Source organism: Cyphomyrmex costatus, unplaced genomic scaffold (assembly GCF_001594065.2).
Source record: "Cyphomyrmex costatus isolate MS0001 unplaced genomic scaffold, Ccosl1.0 scaffold6, whole genome shotgun sequence".
Taxonomy (NCBI): Eukaryota; Metazoa; Arthropoda; class Insecta; order Hymenoptera; family Formicidae; genus Cyphomyrmex; species Cyphomyrmex costatus.
This window is the reverse complement of record NW_017280155.1, coordinates 236,038-259,620: the sequence shown is the minus strand read 5'-3', so window position 1 is coordinate 259,620 and position 23,583 is coordinate 236,038. Positions and strand designations below refer to the sequence as shown.

Sequence of the window (23,583 nt, the reverse complement as noted above, 5' to 3'; positions counted from 1 at the left end):
AAGTACATGAGATTTTACAAACCAGACTTCTCTCGCTTCTCTACGGCGCATTGTAATAGATTTACATCGTACGTCGGAAACATCTGGCGATGGAATATATCCAAAGTTACATACAGTAATAGTATAATATTTAATGTCAGACATCCCGTAACATTTTGCTTTGGAAAAGCGATTTTCACCAGTCACTCCTATCACTATCGTCGTACTTCCATTTCCTTTTCTCATCGGATCGTGATAAATGCTGAAGTCAGAATTCTTGGCAAAGGAGTCGGGTATGTTAAGTTAGCACCCCAACTATAGTACTCAGGAGTTCTGATTAGAGTTCCCACTTCCTTTTGACGAGACGAAGAGTTCCGCTCAATAAACATTTTTTTTACATTTTTTAAAAATTAACATACCCTATTTTTTTAATGATGCATAAGAGTGTTTTCTTACACTAAACTTATATCCATAATAAAGAATTGTCTAATAAAGAAAAAATTAATTAAACTTTAATAAAGAAATTATATGGAAAAAGAAATTTAAAAAAAGCGACAGAGTTATCAGTGAAACAGACAGCTGTTTCATAGTTAATATCAAGCAACTCCTGATTTTTACACATTTTCCAATAAGAAACTGAACAAAATTAAGTTAAATAACTTGAAGTTTTTATTTAATTAGCTATTTTCTAAGAGACGATTATAAATAATATCTTTCTTATTTGAAAGAAAAATAGTTGTAGAACTTCACACCGGTTTATTTTTATGTAATAACTACGACCTACTTTAACGGTGTTTCTTTTAACGTTGAGTTAACTGCGAAGAAAGGCACAGTTCTCTCTCTCTCTCTCTCTCTCTCTCTCTCACAAACGTCGCATTCATTCTCATTTTACTTTTCCTGTTCTGCCACCAGTTTCCACGAAGGCACTGGCTGGTGCGAAGAGCCTCGGTGGGTTCTTGTACAGCGCCGTGAACAAGGCTGGGAAGACCGTGGTGGAGGCCAGCGCTAAAATCAAGAAGACCGTCGAAGAGAACGTGAGTTTTGTTTCCCCATTGTCACTATAATCCTGTAAACGTGCCGTTCGCATCCAGCTTTAATTTAATGACCCTTATTACCACCATCATCTCGTTCAGGTGATTTTAATCGGATCGTGAGATATCCTTGATATTTATTTGAGATACAATTTAATATAGCTATCACCTTTAATAATGAGAAATGCCTTAATTACGAATAATTTACTAGTAAACTTTATTGAAAGATAATGTAAATGCAACATAATTGGCCTGTTATTACTAACCTATTATTTACGTTAAACCTATATTCATCTGTAACAATTGTAAATTAATGTGTTAGTCATATACCGACTTCTGGGAATTGATCGATCAGTGTTTTACTGTAGCTTTTTCGAACTACTTTTTTTTCATAACTGTAGAGCTATTTATGCGCGCTAGTTTCGTCGTACCCGTTACGTGCACAAGCAAATTGATAACAGTTTTAATATTCTTGCCGCGTATTATTCGATGTTTTCGTATTTCGTGCATCGAAGCATGTAAAATTTTTACATTGTGCATTTACCACTCGTGCCATCATCCTACGTGAGTGTGGATAAATTTGAAGTATAGCGAGGAATACTAGGTAGAAAAGCAAACTTATTTTGCAAACGTTCTCCCGCGGATGTAAAAAAATAACGTATTTGCACAAATATTTTCTCTTTTTGCTTTTCTGCCCTTCGAAAATTCGTGAACCCAGTAGTTCTTGTCCCTTTTATCGGCACTGCGCTTTATCGATATCGACTCGTACGATTTATTCTTCTGTAATAGTACGGGCTGATATATGTACATGTATGTACCGTATGTATCTATTCCGTGAATATGATGTCCCATGAGAACTCAGCAAGTATATAAACGACAGCACTTCCGCAAACGTGTTGTATAATCGCGTTTGTATTTCATAAATTAAAGCAGCCTTCCCAAGTGCTTATACAGTCAGCTGACTTTGTGAACTTTACCTCACAATGTCGAGAATTTAATGTTCAGTAAGTCAATAAGTAACTTTAATTTTGTCCTCAGAAATCAAGACATTAAGGTTACTTATTCACCCAAGTATACATACGATAAATTCAATAAAGTTCAAGTTGACATCTTGGAATAATAATTCAGTAGAATTCTCATAGAATTGACCTCCTTTTTCTGAAAGAAAAACAACGCATGTAATATCTAACGAACATATCGCTATACTTCTGTAATCGCTTTAAAAATCAACAACACATACCAAGTTCTTATTTAATATGTTATCTGTATTTAACAAACGGCTGTCGCCGACCGTGGAGCTCAAAACGCTTGCTGTCATTGCATATATTTTGTAAATATATACCAAGCAAGTAGTGTTGATTTCGACGAACTCTTCTGTACAATAAATCATTGAGAATTCGCGAATGGGCGAAATTTATTCTGCGTTCGTCCTTTTTCAAAATTTTGCAGGCCGCTACGGTATGAACCGACGATGCGTCCAGCCGAAGGAACCACTTTCGCGTTTATATTTTGGTTATTGTGAATGGCTGTTGAGAATTTTTTGCTCATTCGCCTCTTCTTGTATTTTTTTCTTTTTGCCATTGGATGGATTTATCTGTCGCGGTGTACATTGCTTAAAAAAAATTAAACGTTGCCAAATGGTTTCACTCTTTGTAATACGTTAATTCGTCTGACTATTATAATGACTTTTACACAGAGAGAACTGAATTAATAATTATTGCAAATTAATAGTAATAGATTATAAAATAGTAATATGTATAATTTTCAAATTATATGAGTCAATGGTGCAGATTAATCGCAGTATCACATAATTTACTAAATCGTTTTTATCTTTCTATTGTTATTTTATTTTTAGTTCAGATATAAAAATCAATACCTGAGTTGAAAGTTATCAAAAATTATAGATTGATATATAATGCAGATATGAGCATGAATAACTCTGTGCGATATCATTGGCCCACTTTGATTGTTTGTCGCGAAATTTATTGCGACCTCGACATTTCCATAATTGCGAATTTTCAACTTCAATTAATCTTCAGAAGAATATATTCTACTCCGTTAGTCATCTCCGTCCAAGTTAATGTTTTTTATGTTTACCATACGCTTGATAAATAAATAGTCTTGAGAAATAAATACAACAATAAGAGACGAGAATTATCGAATAGGGTCGCAGTTTTCTCGGCTTCCTGTCGAGTACGTTTTCTAGCAGTGATTGTTGCGACTACTTGCACGTTCTCTGGTACTCACATGCATGTGACGTGTAATTTCTCAAGAGACACCGGCGGTGCACCGCGCGTACGCAGCATCCACTTGTTCCGCGGTGGTCTTCGATTACGGTTTGCACACCAGGGATACCCAATGTCGTTTGATCAGATTGATGCTTGTTGATGCGTCATTAACATGACGGCGGAGCTGCAACAGTTTACACAAGTGAATTGAAACAGACTTTAAAAATACAAAATTTATAAGGGATAGATAGGAATAACGTTTTTATATATTATTGTTTTAAAAACCTTGTTTCTCTTTTTTTATATTATTTTTAAATATAGTACGTAATTATTTGTCAAAATAATGGGATTAATTTAATTGTAACGTTTGTAATGTGCGTGTTATTGCGACACCACAATGGCGTAGTACATACCGTCGGTACTTTTAACGATACATCACATCAAGCTTACAATTTTGGCCCTTAAACTCTGGCTTTAATTTTAACTATATAAATTTAAATTACACGCAGGTATATGAAGAGAGCATAAATTCTCGCGTATAATAAATTTACTCGACGCTTTTACCGTCGAGCATGTATTATCGTTGTAACCAACGTTACAGGTTGGATGTCCTATGAATAGGTACTATCACGTGACAAGCATCGGCCGAGCAAAATGACACGAGAACTCATCGAATGTACGAGCATCGCGTCTGTGTCCGGGAATACGAAATTACAGTAATGTATTGTATATCAAAATCGCACGCGGGTGTCCTTTTTACGTTTGTGTGTCATTGATTACGATCGAGAAGAAATTTCGTTTTATCATGAACGTCATTATTATACAATCGAATCGTTTATACAGATATTATTTGACCGAGTTATTTTGAACTGATAATTTATTTATACATAAAATTATTTTGTTTATATTTTAAATTAAGTTCGACGTTACTTCATTGAAATAAACTTGTGCATCCATTCGCGTTTGCGTTCATTTTATTTCAATTAAATCGAAAAATTCAACCTTTAGATTAAAAACGAACGGATCGCGTATCTTGCAGATTTTCTCTGTAGATATATATGGTAGTCCCAAGTCGTCGATACTGTTATTAATATCTTCCGGAAAAGGCGGTAGTTCTCGATCCATTTTCTATTACACGTTAAAGCGGGACAATTCTATAGCTCCCTTTTTATGCGTTTTATAAAATTGCGAATGCGTTGAATTTGTTACTCTTTAGAAAGCTGACAATGACGGTGCGATATTTCGAAACATATGTCGCTGAAGATATAATCACGCTGACGCGTGACAAGATTCTATGCGTTCATTATCTCATCGCGCGTTTCATTATTGAATTATGTAGACGCCGAAGCGAACGATGGTTGCTGTTGTTACAACGATGTGTTGTAATTTTATCCCGTAGCTGAATACGAAGCAATTTATCTGTAACTTTACGTTATCAACTTAGTTTCAAATTGAACGGCCGTTTCGAGTCAAACATAGGTTTATTTAATCAGCAATTTACATTACGTTTACGATTCATGTGTATTGATTTCTCGTTTTTCGATTTCGTTTTAGTACATTATTACATACTTTTGCGGAACAGAAATCTTTTACACACACACACACACACATTGTTTATTTTATTATTTTCTTATTTCACGTCATTCTTTCTTTAATTTTAATTCCCTTCACGTTATTTATTTCGTATACGAGATATTTTCTTACTATGAATACGGAAATAATTTTCGTTGGAAATCTGGAAAAATCTATTGAATTTTGTAGATTCTGTTGCTATTTTATCACAAAAATCTCTATTTTTCGACCGCGATTGCGAAAATGAAAAGTTATAGGATATTGGTGTTCACGTGATATCTACTTTGTACTATGATCTCGCATCGCCGCGGGCGTTATCTCGCGTGTGCCAAATAAACGATAAAATATTTCTTCATTCACTTTATCGTTCGCAGACACTGTCTGTTCACATCTTTATTTTTACTGGCAGGGATCTTGTAAAGAGATTTATACATATCACGTACATTATATCGATCACGCACTATTATTTTCCCGACAGCTTCTGCTTTCTATCGTGATCGGTATCGTGACAGTAATGTGCTTCTTTGTGAAATAGTACTTTTTGCACCGTTTTTAGATTATATGTAATTTTGATACATATCATAGATATTTAACAAAATACAGGTTGAATTAATGAATGTTAGTATCAACTTTTTATATATTTTTTGTATTGATATAAAGAGCTTTTATTAGTAGATATTTAAAATATATGCAATGTGTATTGTACATCCAGATTTAAAATTATAAAAGAATTTTTAACAACTGTGCAAATATACATTTAAGAGATATGATATTAATTTTTAAAATTATTTGTTATACACATATATATGTTGTATATTTGGGAAAGTTCCTGATTTTTCGTTTTACTTTACTATCTGTTATATTTAAAAAAAAATTTAATTAATTTATACGATTAAAATGAATTTATATGTTAATTTATGTATATTTTATCGTACATATTATTGTCATATGATGAACAACAATATGTGGAGAAGCCTCCGTGCTTTGTCCGCTAGTGAAATTATTCAGTTGTATTATATTGTACATTAAAATTTATTCGTGTATAGGCTTTTGAATTTCGATGACTGGTGGTTCGAAAGTTTAATCCTAGTAATGAGACAAGTTAGATGACATTGCAGAACTTACTTTGCCCTCTTTCCTATATATCCGATCATGTAAAACACATCTATTTAGTAATCCTCTTTTCTGAGAACTTAGTGGATATTTATAGAGCACCGTAAACCTTACTTACATTTACATAATATATCGAATAAGAATCTTCGGAGAAACTTGTTAGAAGCAAAAGACTTTATTTACAATTAATATTTTTCTGTTTTTGTGCTTTATTTATTGAGATAAAAACAGTTTCTAAAACTAATCTAAAATTTGTTAAAACTAAAATTACTTTATTTAATTATTAAAATTACTTTATTTAGAAAGTTTTTTGTAATGTGATCTCAAAATTGCGAATGATCGGAATAATGTAAAATGTTGCGAGATGTTATTACAAGGATGAATTTTTTTTCTAAACCTCAAGAATTTATGTAACTTTTATACTCACACTTCTAGAGAATCCGAAAATTAAATTAATAATTTTCCGCGTATTACAATTATTTCAGACAAGTGCAATGACTTGTTCCTCGTGCATGAATGAGTAACATTTCTTTCATGAATTTTAAAATTATTCTCTCATTAGTTAGAAACAACAGATAATAATCCTGAGGGGGCGAATTGTTCATTTATCTCTCGTACACGCATAATTATCCATTGTTATATCGCTCGCTTATAGTAGCTCATTATAGATCGAAAAGTTAACTTTGGGATTCAATGTTGCGTTTAGTTGTTTGACGTGACCGCAATTACTAGCTAAGTGGATATAAAGCTAGCAAAACCAGACGGCGGGAGAGCGCCAGTAGTGGTTCGCCGCGTCTAGTCAGCCCTCGGCGGAATCTCTCTCCTTTTTTTTACGGATCACGAGTGGTTATTAATCACATACACGCGCGCAATATTTATTTTTTCCAATAAAATTGTACCCACGCTTAAGGGTAGATTCCCGTGATTCTTTTGAGATGAAAATTCTAATATCAAAATGTCGAGGCTGTAATAGTTTTTGAATTATAAGCATTTAAAGTTAGCGAATCATCGTCTAAAGTTTGCGTTCAGATGTGGTTGGCATTTTGCGTTGTGTACCATTCCTGAACGCCCGCGAGTGCTTTAGGCGGTACGATTCGCTAACTTAAAATTCTTACAATTCAGAAACTATATTACAGCTTGTGGTATTTTATTTACCTGAAAAAATATCGTATCAAACAATCTCAGGAATCTACCCTTAAGCGTCGTTACCGGACGTTGTCTGTATGTTACATTGACAATTTTGTAGAAACGATCACGTGCTTATTGATAAGAGGAAGAACGTGCGCGCGCTTATCAAGTCTATCTCGGCCGCGCGAAACTACGCGCGACGTGCAATACACAGCTGAAGAATAGGGGCAGTTGGTATTGATCCGCAACGCCACCCTCTTGGTTTGAGGGACCCGACTACGGTAACGGTAGCTAACTCACCCTGTTACCACAAGCATCTCGCGGTTTGTACGACTTCCGCGAAAAGCTGGCGATAAGTGGCAAGGCCACTTCAACAATCTCTTCTTGATGCGTGCCTTCCTCTCCTGCTTAATCAGATCGAACAGTGCCGTTTTTCGATCGTAACTGATAGTATTTATAATTGATGTTCATAATCAGTTTTACTTATGATTTTCTCCCACGTTACATGTTTCTTTAACTCGTTAAACTGTAGTTATATTAATTTTTTATATAAATTTATTGCACTAAAAGTAGATGTACTTCCTACTTTTTGTTGCGTATGCAAGAGTTTAAAAATAATTTTTTATATCAGTAGTTCTTAATAAATAAAATATTTATTTTATCGTTACACATTATTTTATTCATGAAAAGTATTCATTCTTCTATCAAGTATACTGCCTACATATTTTCATACTGTTGGATAATGTGACATATATTTGCTTCTTTACAATGACGTATAGCGTCGACGACATACACCTGTTTATTTTTGTTGTGACACAACAGTGACCCTTCTCCTCTCTGTTTTTTTTTCTTGTTCTTCGCTGGTGCAGAACCGCTGTGCGGCTGATGAGAATCGATGGCCTGAGAGCCTTGAACTTTCTTCGCTCACCGTTCTACGCATACGATATTCCACTTTTTCTTCTTTCATGCACTTCTCTAGCCGCGTGTATCGAATGTCGATTCCAGGTGCCAAGCGAATTTCGCTAGTATATCAACTCAAGGTTGCGTGGTGGCTGATGATTGGTCTATTTTAATACACACAAATATGGACCAGCATGACCTCAATACACATTTCAGCCTTTAATATAATTCAGGCAAAGCGTAACGAATTAATCGACTAGATAGATTGTGATGTAGTAGAATGTAAAAGGGCCACATTTAATTCTTATTCAAAAACAGAAGAATACATTTTAAAATATAATAAGTATATATCTTATAAGGCCACATGTATTTTGACAAAACTTGTATCACACACATACACAATTTTTAAAAGAGTTGTCTTCTATTTTTGGATTTTTTATTGTACAATATATTAAGAGATTTGTTTTTGTAGAAACGAACTTGTGTAATTTTATTTTCATGTGCTTTGTTTTTCTTATTTTGTCGGAAAAAAGAGCAAAATATTTAAAAAAGAGAGTATTGTAGAATATGCCCATCAAAATTTGCATAACTTGTTACAGTACTGACGCTAAAAAACGCTTCGACACTAATTGCCAAACGCTTTGAGATGGATGAAATACCTTTATTTGCAATTCTTTGATGGCATCAATACGACGATAATCATATGCACACAATAGCTTTGTTTGAGTCATCATTTGTTTTTTACTCACAGATTTTATTCCTTTACGAGAGCAAATACACTTTGACAAATGAAGAGAAAAGTAGAAAACAATGTAAATAAAAAGGGGCGAAGACCCGACGATATAACGAAACAAAAAACTCTAATTCAAATAATAACAATATATGTAGCTACAGACGTTTCGACTCCGATCGGGTATTCTCAATGTTACAGTAAATACAGATAAGTTCGTTATAATCCTTCAAAAATTATTCCGTTCGTGTTCTTCATGCTGTGAGGATGAAAATTCAAAAGTCAGATTGTATAAAATTTGGTATTCATGTCATATATATCTGTTGATAATAAGAGATAAAAAATACGTATAAAAATGGCAACCAGCAAAACATAAAGATCCATTATCACAATATTAAAACTGAAGCTAATTTGCAGATATATACGAACTGATCTCAACCACGTCAGATAACGCAGTGTTTCTGAAAAAAAGTATACGATATTTTAAAAATGTACCTGTTTTTTCAATGGAGCGTACATTAAATTAGTTCTCAAAATTTGTGAAAATACAATTATTTAAACAAAATTGTAGTTAAATGAAAAATGCATCACAAAATTTATCAAACGATTGTTCATTGATTTTGCACGCACAATAAAAATAGAATGAAAAGCCAAGTTACGGAGAAACGTACTCGTCGAGATAAAAATCAATCGCTGAATTATTCTGCCTCTCCATTTATATTGCTTTGTAACACTGAGAGCAGGCAATTTTTGTCACATCTGTCAAATCCGGCGGTGCACTAAATAATAAAACACCGTTGAAAAGTGCTAGCCGAATTCAACTGCAAGACACGTTTGCTATTGTATCGACTAACCGTCGCGACAGCTTACACATACTCGATATTTTTTTTTTTTTTTAAACAAGAAGTTCGTTGATGTCAAATTTTTAGATGTCGTGCGTAATTTATTTGGCGACGAGTATTAGAATGTTAGACGTGGCTTGCAGTTGCAAATATCTGTGAACGAAAATACACGGGAAAATGTTTTTTTTTTTGTTTTTTTCAGAGACAATTGAAAATAGTTTTACTGTGAATACGTGTGTATAAATCACGCAAATAACACTTTTAGCACAGCATCATTTATTATGCATTATCGAGCGCAGCGAGGGTACCGGTAATTAAATGTTTCATTATCATAACAAATGACGGGCGCGAACCGTACGGTACTCTCATTGAATACGAAAGCAAGCTAACGACTCACTATCGTGATGCCTAGAACAGAAAAATAAATTGTGATATGCGTTCAATTTAGCTTGGAACAGAAAATATGCAAATTGCGATTGCTGTCTTTAATTGATTTGATTGATAATAATTCGACCTAATTTAATCGAACAACAATTAAAATATGAAAGTTCAATATGCATCTGCCTACGCACATCATTTGCATTATTACATGTGTTATACGTAATCGTAGCAAATTAATAGCCATTTAATCTGCTATCGAGCATTCAAGTACAATAATGTGTAATCCGCTTTAAAACTCAACATCGTGCGCGTAAAGTCCTTGAATGAATTTTACTGATAATATCGCGTTGCAGTTTCTCAAAGATTCGTTGAAGATTAAAATGTTATCGTTGCATTAAATCGCAATGCCTTGATAAATGTATTCACGTTATTTCATAACTCGATAATCAGTGAATCATCAGGTCCATAGAAATCTATATTGGAGCAAGAATATGAAAATGTCTAACGTTGTATACTCAAGAGTCTACAAAGTCATGTTTGATGTAAAAGGCAGATTTAATCGTCTTCTGTCGAATTTTTGCGGAGCACGAAAGAATTCCCGTTTGATGTACCGCGATCTTGAAGGCGTCGAAAATGCTTAGGATGATACTTTTTACCGACATCCGCAAGGAGAGTTCTGAGTTTGCTAAAATATCAACGTGATAGTTCCGTGGTTCTACGAAAAGTACGCGTGGGAATACGTAATGCTCTTCGCAGCTGAGGCTGCGATCGATCTCCTGTTAATCGAGATCAAAAGTTTTCTCATTTTCCTGCATCAAGTACGCAACGGACGCGAATCAGGATCGTTTCTGCTCTAAATCGAGTTCAATTATCTTATTCCTGTTCCTGCCGCGACGGGAAGATGCAAAATCTCGCAGATTTAACGGCAAATTCCTTACACGATCCAGATAAATCAGTAGGATCAGTGGATTCACAACGATAAGCTCGTTTACGAGATTTATCTTTCAGCCAAGTTCCTTTGTCACCTATTTAACCGTATAGAAGAAATTAGACGTTTCATCTCTTTATTATTAAGTTTATTATTTATTTAAAAAAAATATATATATTTATTATTTTAATTATTTTAAAGTTTAAGAAATAAATTAGTTATGGAGAACAAATTAATTTTCGAGAAAATCTTGTGGGCAGAATATTTCAGTGATTTCTCAACGTTAAAATGAAAACGAAAGTGAATTACTTGGCCGCCGTAATCTTACAAAATTATATTGCGACGCAAATTTCTTGTCAACCCTTTTACGGTAGGCATCGTCAGGACGGCTATTTTCCTTTTATTATCGTTTCTCATTTTCTAGCTCATTTCTCAGCTTGCTGAATTTTTTTCGTCGGAATATGTTTACGAGCAATTTACTGGACGATGTCAGTTAATCATTCATGTAGTTTCTCCCCATTTTATAAACTCTTAATACACATGATTTATCTTCTGAATATTTATTTTTCTTTTTAAATAATAGAAGCATTTGGCTAAATAATGATATATTTACCTTGTTCTTTTTTAATACACATTTTTATGAGTATTTTTTTAAGATATTAAAGTGTATAAGAATTACTTGATAATTTTTTTATGCTTGTAAGAGTAATGAAAAAAATTAATGCGAGAGTCATACTGAAAAATAACGAATTTTTCGAGATTTTACGTACCTACATAAATGATGATTATAAAGTCCATGTGAAAATTTTTCAATTTGTACAAAGTCTGATAAACGACTATCACAACTGGTTGCACAAAGATGATTTGCATGATATATACTACTACATTAGACAAATTCCATTAATTCTATTAACGTCTGTCGTTCGCAAATTGAGAAAAAAAAAAGTAGTAGCGTAGGTGTAGCGTAATCAAATTTTATATATCGAGCTTTCGTGTCAGATAAAATCGATAATCTACAAGCTGAAAGCGACAATCCGACATGCAGTCCTTTTGAAAGGTCAACTCGTCGACAATTTGCATTTGCAAACTCGTTTTACTTTTCGCCGCTTTCTGTCTCTTCCCGCTCTACACGTGCGGAATAATGTCACTTTAAACGCGGAGTCGTACGAGAGAGTCGAGGAATTTGATTGCGTCTACGAATATTTGATGAATAATTTATGAAGCCTTGCATACTCCAAGTGTTATTCGCAATATGTAATGTAAAGCACGAAGTGCGAAATGTCTTTTTCAAAAATATTTGCGTCGTTGATTGGAAAATTTCTCGACACAATCGAACGTAATATAATTACATCAACTCGATATACTACACCTTCTCCGCATTTATTGCTCGGTTTAATTTTTCATTCGAATTACCGCGAATTTTCCGTGAATTTGTATTCTGAAACGGATTTTTCTCTAATTAAATTTACAGAGGAATTAAACGGCGGAATTTTTTACGTATATACTAAACTGCCGATTTTTTTTTCATGTTATTTTTTGGAGGTAAATCGCAATCGACAGAACTTTTTTAACCGATTGGCTCTCTCGCTCGTCAAGACTATCGATTCTTCGGGTGGTGTAAAGTCAAAACTGTTGCTACCTATTACATCCAATATGTTCTTTCCTCCATTACCACCCTCGAGTTATCCTCGTGTCGGCAAATGTAACCGCGTCCCAGTTTGCCTTCATCGCCTGCGTGTGTAATACGGTTTTACGGGCTGTGTAAAGGTCTCCCCTCGTGCCTTGTGTGGGCTCCTCTCTGCATGTCCATCGGCGGTATGCTGTGACAGGTGTCTCGTTAAGGGGAACGACGGTGCAGTCCGCAACTGCGCTGCTAGCTTTCCGAGCGCCAGCCTTGAACTTGAAAGCGGCGCGCCCGCGAGACGCTACTTCACAAACAAGCGTCTTTGGCTGCTCGCTGTTATTGCGTTGCGCTTGACATTAATTAAACTGTGGATGAACTCACACTCATTAGAGAGATCTCAGCCTCGGATCAAACTAATTAAGAGCACGTGGATTTTGTCAGCGAAATTCAAAGTATTTTCAGGACGAGCTGACGTCACGATATATATTTTCTGAGTGGAATGCGAGTGGTTCGCGCTTGCGTGTTTTATTAAATAAATGAAATTATCAATGTATAGAAATACATGACCCTAGATGGTACAATTGTGATACTTGTTATAATGCGACAGGCAAATTATACAATTAATAATTGTTAATATATTAATAAATTTAATTTATTTCAAATTTACTCTCTGGGAACGCGAATGTTATCTGTAGATATCTACGCGAATGACATATTCGAGGAAAATTTATTTATCGATATGTATCATACAATATTTTTCCTCGAAAATTTGACGTATTTTTTATTTATATTTACATGTGATATAAACTGGGTATACATTGTTAATCAACACAGTTTCTATTGATCTACCGAGCCAACAGGATGATAACAGAGAATATATAGATACATCGTTTGTATTGGCTTGCGGCGATGACGCTTTAACCACAACTGATTATTGCAGTCCAGATACTCTAGATAGACATTCTGATAGACAAATAACTCGAAAATTATCTTAATTGCATGATATCCAATCGCGCGTTTTATTATTCGTCTCATTTCCATCGTTTTATTTGGACGTTGTTGTTTTTCGATTTTTTTAATTTTCTCTTTCAATATATATTTTTAATATTCATCGTATTTTTATTGAGAAAAAAACGAATTTTCATAAATTGTAATATTTCAGGATATTTTCTATGCGACGCAAATCGCATTTGCGCTGTAAATTTGAACAGGTCGGGCAGCCTAAACAAGACTAACTAACAACGGGCGAGCTTACCTTGTCATCAAGAATATCCAAATTTAACTTTGACCACAAATAGCAACGACCATTAGAGTTGCCGTACGCTGTCGAGAATTTGCTTGAGCACAGGGACCAAGCGTGTAGTTTTAATGACATTAAGGTGAGATCGTGTCTGTCCCACGAGAGATAATGGAGTAATGCACGCGTTACATTTGCGTTGTGCATGTTATTCCCCTTCATTACGCATACAATACAGATACAATCAGATGAAAGGTCGACCGGCATTTGAAAAAACTTAAAATTTCATATCTTGACAAAATTGTACGTTTTAATCCATATAATTAATGAGCGCTTTAATTTGACCACTTAATTTTTGCTTCAAAGTTTAGTCTTTGCAATGATTATGAAGTTTTTATCGACAGTTAATCACGATTCTCGTTAGAAATTAAAAGTTCAATCTTCTCAACTATATCTACTGGAGAACGAATTAACACATTTCTGTTAAAATATGGTACATCAATGGGACTATTATATTTCTCACGAGATCTCTCTAGAGTCGAATAGTAATTTCTATCTTCTGTCAAGAGTATAGAGAATTGCTCGACATCTGTAATAACTGTACTAAAGTTAATGTCTATAATATATCCGTACGACTTGGGACAATTTTGTAGCGGATAAAACGGAAGATTACACGCACAAACGAGAATGCAGATTGTCGTATTATCGTTTTATCTACGAATCGAAAGATTTAAGTCATATCCGTGTAAAAAAAAAAAAAATGGCAGAACTGAAGCTTGTGGGAACAAAGAGGGATCAGAAACGAGGCCGCGCAAACATAGCGAGTATCGACCGCAGCGTAGGACACCTCTTCGACCTATAATACAAGGCGCCAAACGGGGTAGGTCGATCGGGGGTGGGAATACTCAGGGTGTACACTTATACATCTTTGGCGAACGTTGATTTATTCGATCGTTGATTTGTCGTTATCATGATTTGTACAAAAGTAATGCTTATCACTATTAATGGTGTGTAGAGCAATAAGTATGTACTATAGGAATTTGCCAAGAAGATATTAATTATTATCAGTACTTTTGCGGGTGAAGAGTATAAACGATCGTTGTCGATACTTGTATAAGAGGGATCAATTACTTTTATTAATTGCACCAGCCTGCGAATTTACACTTTTGGATTTTTGCATCAACTTTATCGTAGCTCTTTGCTTGCTGAATTTATTTTCTAAATCTAGTTGTCATGTCATAATTTTGAAAAAGATGGCTCAGAGAGCCACAAAAACGACGGTTTTGAAGATTTCCATGACATTGGCAGCAATTTTTTTGAAATTATATTAATGTCACACAAAAATATCAACTTTTGACTTTAAAATGCATTTTGGTTTGTTTAAGTACAATTTTTCGTTTTTGAGACGTTATAGCAATTTAAAAATTATATTTTATCGATTTTTTATTTCACTTTTTGATTTAGTATGATCTGATTATATTGTACAAAACATTGTGGAGAAGTACAATAAAAATAGCTAAAATTGTCAAAATCATTTTTTATTATCGCAGGTAATATATTGATTGCTATCACTTACGTGAAAAATGCGCTATTATCAACATAAACGATATTGATCATCATCATTGTTCGTTTAAAAAGTATTTTTTACGGGCAATCGCAATCGACTGATACAAGTGGGATTTACTGTATTATTACTGATGTATATTGTAGTTCGGTGCATCATACGCAAAATGTCACGTGCAAGCTCTTTGTTAGTGACGCTCGTATACCCGATTGATGTATTATGCAAATACAAGGGTCGTACGAGACATTCTATCTGCTTCCAGTACGGCCCCTGCTATGCGTCTAGTAATACAAGACTTAATAGCGGGATCATTTACCTCATCTCATTTTAATGTGTTATCACCCATAATCGACTGGTTAAGAGCCGGTTGCTCCATCTTTGAATAAACTATGTACTTAGCAATTTATCTAATGGACAAAAAAAAAAGAGAACGAAAGCGAAAGCAAGAGAGTTAAGATAGGCAAATCGATAAAGCCACGGTAATATATATAGACATATAAATATATAGACTTATAAACTACTGAAATTAAACATTTCAAGAATATGAGATTTAAATTAATACGCATCTTGTTCTCCATGTTGATTGTATTGTATCTTTGATTAATGAAACCATTGTAGTCTCTACTGAGAGGAAATGGTTCAACGGGATGACGTTGAAAAATGGGCAGTCCCAAGCGCGTAACAAAGTAATCTCCACGAAATGATTTTTACGAGCGGAATATGTTTTATCTTATACGAACAAGAATACGCGAGGAGATACAAGTAGAAGAAAGTTGAATTTTTTTGTTGATGTTCAGTTCCGAGTTAATGACTATGCCTTTCAACTACCCTAGCAGCGAGATTGCCAGATGTGTACCAGCGGGGCGATTACCAACTCTGGTAACATCTTCTTTATGAAAAGCGCACATTTTTTTTTATCTCACTCCGTCCGATAGAAAATCTTGTCTGCGCGGCGTAAAAAAATTGCATCCATTGTGTAAAATTACTTTTAATAAGGTAACGCCGTAGAAACTCGATCAAGAATATAAATCAGCTACTTAATATCGTGCTAATGAATTCCATTCCGTTGAATATGAAGGTATCTGCTTTCCCCTGTAATGGATAGGTAATAAACATCCGGCGTTGATGTTTCGAGCATATGACGGATGTAACAGCAAGAGAATATCTTAAATTTTGCGGAAATGCAATTTATGTTCAGCGTTGTATTAAAAGCCAAGCCTTGTGTGCTGGGATGTTTTGAACCTAGAGAATTATTCTGTAATAATAGAATTATCCTACAATAAAATAATACAGAATAAAAAGGGATAATTTTACTTGAAAAAAAAAAAAAAAAAAAAAATGACGTAGAATACAATTTTTTCATACAAAGCTTTGTTTTCAGGATAATCGACTTTAAATATTTGCCAGATGCAGGTTCAATTGATAAATGAAACTAGAACATGTTAGAAAGCCGTTTATACAAATTTACTACAAAAAGCAGAATTGCGTATTCGAAAGGATTTTCAGTTGGTAAAATAATAAAGTTTATAAAATAATAAAATTGATAAAGTAACGGTTTAATAAAATTTATTATTTTACATGAATATATCTGTATTCTCGATTACTCTGAATAATAATAATAACCACAAATATAAGCAGAGATAATAGTTTACAGCAAAATCCATTAAGTCAAAACGTCCAGTGCACATACCCGGAATATTTAGAAGTTGCGTTTTCGACCTTCTCGAGAACAAAACTTTATGCGATAAAATTGTATTTTATGTTTCCGACTTATTTTTTTCCCAATCATCGCCCTTTTCTGATACCATCAGTTTAAGAGCGTTCTACAATAATCTCTACGCTGATTATTCCGTAGTTTGTTTAAACCACGATATACCATCTCTGCATTCTTTATACAGTAAACAGTTCACTATGATTGTGTTTTGAAAAATAAAACAACTTGTGATAGCGATCGGTCGCCATGAATTTTACGGTCGCGTACGTGCATTTTCGAGTGTGCCCGTTTGTTTCGATGTAAAGCGGCGATGCATGCGTTGAAAATAAATCTGCATGATTTATCGTCGACTCACTTGTAATTCCTTCCTGCACCGTTACGTTGCCCCGTCTATAATTATTCACGTAATTATCGCGTCCACGTGCGGGGCGTGATATGTACGTGATGAGCGCAAACTCTCGCGGTAGAGCATGTACATTTTGATCTGTTATCCGGAGTTTTTCGCCGAGATGATCCATAAAAGACTTTTAGGAAGATGATATACGCGCGAAAAGAAGTTAGCCACCTTGGCCAAGATGCTTAACGCGACCCCGTATACTTTGACGAGGGTGCACGTTACCGGGCGACAGAGAGAGAGAGAGAGAGAGATTAAGGGAGGTTGGCCGTGACGTCATCCGGTTGGAATCATCTGGGTCAGGACAGAGTCTGACCTACTTCGGTGCCGCCCCCGACAGAAGCCACGTGTACGCAACCTTTGCATGCCACGCGGATGTTTTTACGTCGCGATCGTTTATCGGTGCACCTGAAATTTTCTCCTCGTCTTGTTTGCAGTTGCAAAATTCCTTACGTAATTCCATAACATATTGTAGACTCTGACAAGAAAAAGTCCAACTCCGGAAGTGTCTTGAAATTTTCACCATGTGTTATACTGTTTTATAACTTTAAAATGAGTAGGTGGGTTATAGCCAAGTAGTCCACACATAATTTTCTTAGAACCTTCGTTCTAGAAAAGGAAAATAAAGAGTATGTATAAAATATATAAAATTGAAAAAATATTTTAATTCTTCTAACCTCACCTATCAATTTACATATATTTAGAACACTTATTTATTTAAAAATTAACAATCTGTTTTCTGATCGACAGAAGACGTATAAGAATTTTAAATGTTTCTTGCAATAAAATAATTTAGATATTTATAATTCGATTTTTATTTCGTGATCTTCGGGAAGTAGAGGCAACCCTTTGAAATGCTTGTAAATTCAAGTGTACGTTACATCGCGTAACAGAAATATAAATTAATCTTCGTGTTAAGGGAAGAGAATGAAAATGATATTTCTGAATACGTGCCAAAATTTTAAATGGCTCCTTTACGATCATATCGCGTTGCGGGACCATTGAGAATAAAAGAGACTGTCACGTCGTCAATTCATCGATCTCGTATTATAATACGACAACGTAATCTCATCGCCGCCGCCAGCAATTCAGCCAAGTTTTATAATAGCACAAGCATCAATTTGCTCTCACGCCATGCTTTGATGCTATCCTACGAAAGACAAAAATTATTTGTTCATCTTGTATACAGCGTTTTTTCTTCTTTCCATGCTTTTTGTTTGATTGAAAACGACCATTAAACGCACATTAATTCTTTCACCACAGTGCAAGCATTTATTTAAAAAATCCACGTTCAACAATTTGATTTTGATATAACGTTTGACACATTTCTGACGTCGCAGTGAACAACTGCGATTGCTGCTGCAGTACGCGATAAAATTTTATTTTTTACTAACGAATTAATATCTATATGTAAAATTTTCTCAATAAATTATAAAAATTTGTAAATCTAACATACACAATATTTTTAAAAAATTAATAGGCACTCCATACGATAACGTTTGCAAATCATCGGTCGCAAATATTTGATTTCTCTCGCCACGCCCCACGCCATTAATGTATTAAAACACGATGAACATTGGAGCGTCCGGCTCTTTCCTAGTCGTACATTAAAAAGTGCAGTTGAAGAGCGAAATCGATCGCTGTGTCAGGAAAACGCGTCCTTTTTTTTTCTACATAGAATATAGAATAACATCGGTATAACATCTTTGCCTGGACATAAAAGGCATAAAACTCGTGGTTTCTAGTGTTATCAGTATTTCAAGTGTCACCGCCGCTGGGAGAACTGTCTCTCCTTCATCTCTTTCTCGAGATAAAGTCACTATCGCGCCTCACTTTCGCACCCTCTGCTTACGCTCGGAGTAATCCGACCTTTAGATGAAGAGAGTCGTCTGCGCGATTTCTCGACGACTCGGAGGAAACACCTCCCTCTCGAGCACTTCGTACCGCAACGAAACATCTCGCAAAGGTCACGGTTATTGCGACGGTCCGAGAGACGGTACAGAGACACAGAGAGTGTTTCCAGAAGTTTCTCTCGCTGCAAAATATCCGCGTAAGAATTTAACGAGCTGCTCTGGTTCTGCGTGATTACTATCGGGCTAATTAAAAGCGTGGGGAAAAAACTTGGAAAACTCTCCCACGGGTTGTACCTTCGCTTCGCCGTAATTTTTTTGCGTACAGCTTCCGCAATAACAGTACCTTGGACGATTTTATCCAACATCTACCAAGTTCTCAGTCGAGGAGACTGTACCACCGTTTTCAATAGTATTTATATACTTAATGGAAATGTGATATATTAATGAATAAGCATGATTGATATCTCTTGCAACATATCCCAGACACTGGAAAAAGAGTCTGGCTGCATTAATTGGGATTCTGATTAAAAATAAACAAATTAGAATGTTTTAGAATTTAGTGGAATCTATCATGATTCTATGGTCGAGATAACTAGAATTTTGATGATACGATCGGAATTTTCTGCTTCATTCATTTTCCACTAGAAATTTTTCTCGGTGTACGCATCTTGTAGAATTATCGTGATTTATTAAATGCTTTCATATTACGTTAAATTGGTACTTGAAATCATGAGAATACGGATTTTCCGCGAGTTTTTCCTCTGGATTTTACTCTCCACTTCTATTTCGCTATTTTTCTTTCAATATAGGAAAGTTCTGTTTCGTTTGAGCAATTGGAAGAATTTATTATGCGGATAAGAGCTATGCCAGTGGCAATAAAGGAGTTGAACGTTTTTTCCCTTTCTTTCAGTGAAAATAAAACATCTGTCTCGCTACTAGTTTGTATTAATTCAAGCATGCGCCGAGACTCATATTCTTTGGACTTTATACTTACCGGAAATTCTCGTGAACATAAAAGGCAGAAGAAAATTGGTAACAAAAAAAATTCCTTGAATTATTTTATTTTCTATACGATACAAGATTATTTCTATATAATATAACATTGTATTATTTTTAGCATTTTTTTATATACACTTAATGTTAAAAATGTAATAAATAAGTTAATTTATTTCCTATTTTTACGGTAATAATGAATAATTGATTTCAATTTTTGCGGTAAATGAGGCTTTAACGAACATGTGCAGTTCTAATAGATAAAATCTGCTTATCTGTAGAAGATTGAGTATTTTGAAGGCGTTTTACTCAGACATAGACTCAGAATTGGCAAGCGCAAAATAGCGAATAAATCTTCTTTTTTATCGATTTTAGGGATTCAATTATTTGATAAGAATCACATTACTCTGACACACAGGCGTTAATGGCATCTTCATTATTACATTTAAGTTCAGACGTCATATTTTGGTAATTATTAGCTATGTGATGCATATTAAATGTTAAACTAAAATTAGATAGAAGCACGTTTGGTATTCCAAGTAGTCCATAAAACCACTTATAATAATTTAATAAACTTTATTTTATTTGAAAGTGTTCCTCTGTAAATGTTCTGAATGAAACAATAATGGAAAAATAACAAATTATTTTGCTGCATGGTTATAAATTTGTTTATGTGTATTTTTGAAATGCATTTATGCATTTATGATGACAGGAATACGGTCACCTTCATATCGAGTCAATAGATAGAAATTAAAAGAGTCAGCGTTATTCCCATGTATGAAATAAAAAAATTGTATAATATACTTATCTTACATAATTATATCTTAGTACAAGTATCGCGCACGAGTGAAGTTCGTGCTTGCTGAAATGAGATAGCAACATTTCCTAATCTTGCCTTCGATCTTGCCTTTATTGGCTGGATTCTGCTTAATCTTGTCTTGATTGGCTGGATTCTACTCAATCTTGTCTTGGTTATCTGAATTCTACTCAATCTTGCCTTGGTTGCTTTTCCTGATCTTGCTTTCGTTGGCTGGATTTTACACAATCTAACCTTGGTTGGCTGGATCTTTTCTTGATTTTATCTTGGTTGACTGGATTTTTCTCATTAATTCCTTCACCTTGTTTTGTCCTGAGAAGACGACAGAACTCTTCTCGATCCATGGATTCCGTTCGCAATGATTGCATCTACTTGATAAGTATATAGCCATTTTTCTACATTTGACCCCCAATATCTCGAAAACTGTCCATTTTTTGACTTTGTGTCCATGAGGACTTTTGATCAGGACATCATGATAGTAAAATGTCAGCCAATTCGACTGGAATCCATTTTACATAACATTTATACGTGGTCCTTTATGATCTTCATCAAATATCGAAAAACTTTTTATATAATTTTTTTTAATATATACTTATTTAAATATTTTATATTTGATAAATAAAATGTGTAATTTATATAAAATTTTAAGAACGTAATGGTTCGTAGAAAAAGTCAATGCTTGTATTCCGTAGAGATTGCAGTTTTATATTTTTCTGGTCATGATTTTAATTCTTCATAGTTTTTTTTATTTTTTTTTTCCTTTAACCGCACATTTTAAATCATACCTGCATTTTTGCAAATCCGGGATTAACCTTTAGCATTGTAAGTCATCAAATACAGCTGTTTAATATACAATAGACCAGCTGTTTGTTTTCATGAGAGTATGATATACGAAGAACGGATAATTATTAAATACAATATATAAATTATCATGTATATTTTAGATACTGTGACAAGCGCAAAAAATAAAATTTTTATAAGACTTAAATTTCTTGTTTGTTTTAAAAAAGAATACATTCAAAAGTTGAAAAGTTCAGGACTTAAATCGAAATTGATGATCGAAATAGAGAAATATTGATAATTGGAGAGAGTTGAAATGAGATAATTATGTAACAAGTGTAGATGAAAACCTCACTGGAAACCGCGACAAGAGATGATTTTCTTGTTAACTGCCCTTTATACACTATGCTTATAAAGCACCGAGCATTTTATCGTTGATGTACTCTTATTATTAGAGGAGTTTAGAATCAGTTGTAACTGGAGACAAATATATATACAATAATGTCCGTGATAAATTCGTGCTTAATTACAGCATACATTGAGATATTAATACAAAAAATTTGTAAAATATAAAAACTTTACTACAAAATGAAATACGTATAAAATATTTCAAGTTGTTATTGTTATTTGTTATTTTCCTTAATCAGAGATTATTAAATTTAATTTTTCAATTTTTACGTTCATTATTTTTATAATATAAATAAAGTATAATATATATAAATAATAAAATTAATATATCAAATTCCGCATTTTTGCACAATTTTATTATTCCTTAAACGAAAAACACATTTTATCAAATAAATGTAAACACACTCTCATACCATATCATCATAAAAATGACTTGAAACGCGTAATGGGGAAAAATTTTGTTTTTTAATTAACGTTTTCCAATTTAGCCATTCACTTACAGACTGATAAGGAAAATTATAACGCACCCGCTTTTGTTTTCTTTTTTTTTTTTCACCCCCGGCTAATTTGTCATTCTTAATTTGTCACGCTTAAGTAGCACGAAAGGAGAATTCGAGTACCGCCTACAAAATTCTTCATGGTCTCACCGTCGACCACTGGTAATTGTGTTTTTGATCCCCTATCGTGGAACGAAACAAATTGTCCTGTCGTCGCAACGCACGACGAAGGACAAACGTTATTTTCCGTAGATTATGCCACGTGGAGAATGGCTAGTATGATCACCTTTAGTTATAATTTTTCACGAAATATCGAAGGATCGTGGAATACGATATGACCTAAAAGTACTTGATACAATTTGTTAATGTCATACCCTGTATCCTTTTCAGGAAGTTGAATGAACATTGTAGTGTACGATGTCGAAGGTTACGTCAAATAACATAGTTCTGTCCCGCGTGACTAACAAGTTACCAATAGTTGAACGGCGTTGCTGTTTCTATTTCGAGAAAATTTAGAGCTATTAATATTATATCATGTACTTGTTTATTTTTGCTTCTTATTTAGAGAGTTATACTGATATTTTAATCTATATTTTTTATGCAGTGTGTACACTTCACAATATAAATGTATGTGCATTCTGTAGTTCTTACATTCTGTTCTCTATGTTTCAATTTTCTAGTAAGCTAGCATATACCGTTTACTTTACACGAGGTGTATCACTGAATATGTAATGCGCCAAGCCTAGTGGCGGTATTCATTTGTTATTTCAATTTTGCATACAGCCCTTTGTGTAATATCATTATCCTTTCAAGCGTGATGTACGGGAAAATATTGAAAAAAAGATGAGATATTCGCAGCAATTTGCTCGT

At 34.1% G+C, this 23,583-nt stretch overlaps 1 protein-coding gene across 3 annotated transcripts in view; it reads left to right on the top strand.

The window, feature by feature from the left end:
* Sap47 (Synapse-associated protein 47kD) overlaps positions 1 to 23,583 on the top strand; it is a 70,757-nt gene that overhangs the window by 20,966 nt on the left and 26,208 nt on the right. For all 3 annotated transcript variants that reach the window (XM_018546907.1, XM_018546906.1, XM_018546909.1), the window contains exon 4: positions 892 to 1,013. In XM_018546907.1, the coding sequence (XP_018402409.1) occupies positions 892 to 1,013 (122 nt within the window). The remainder of the gene's footprint in view (positions 1 to 891; positions 1,014 to 23,583) is intronic.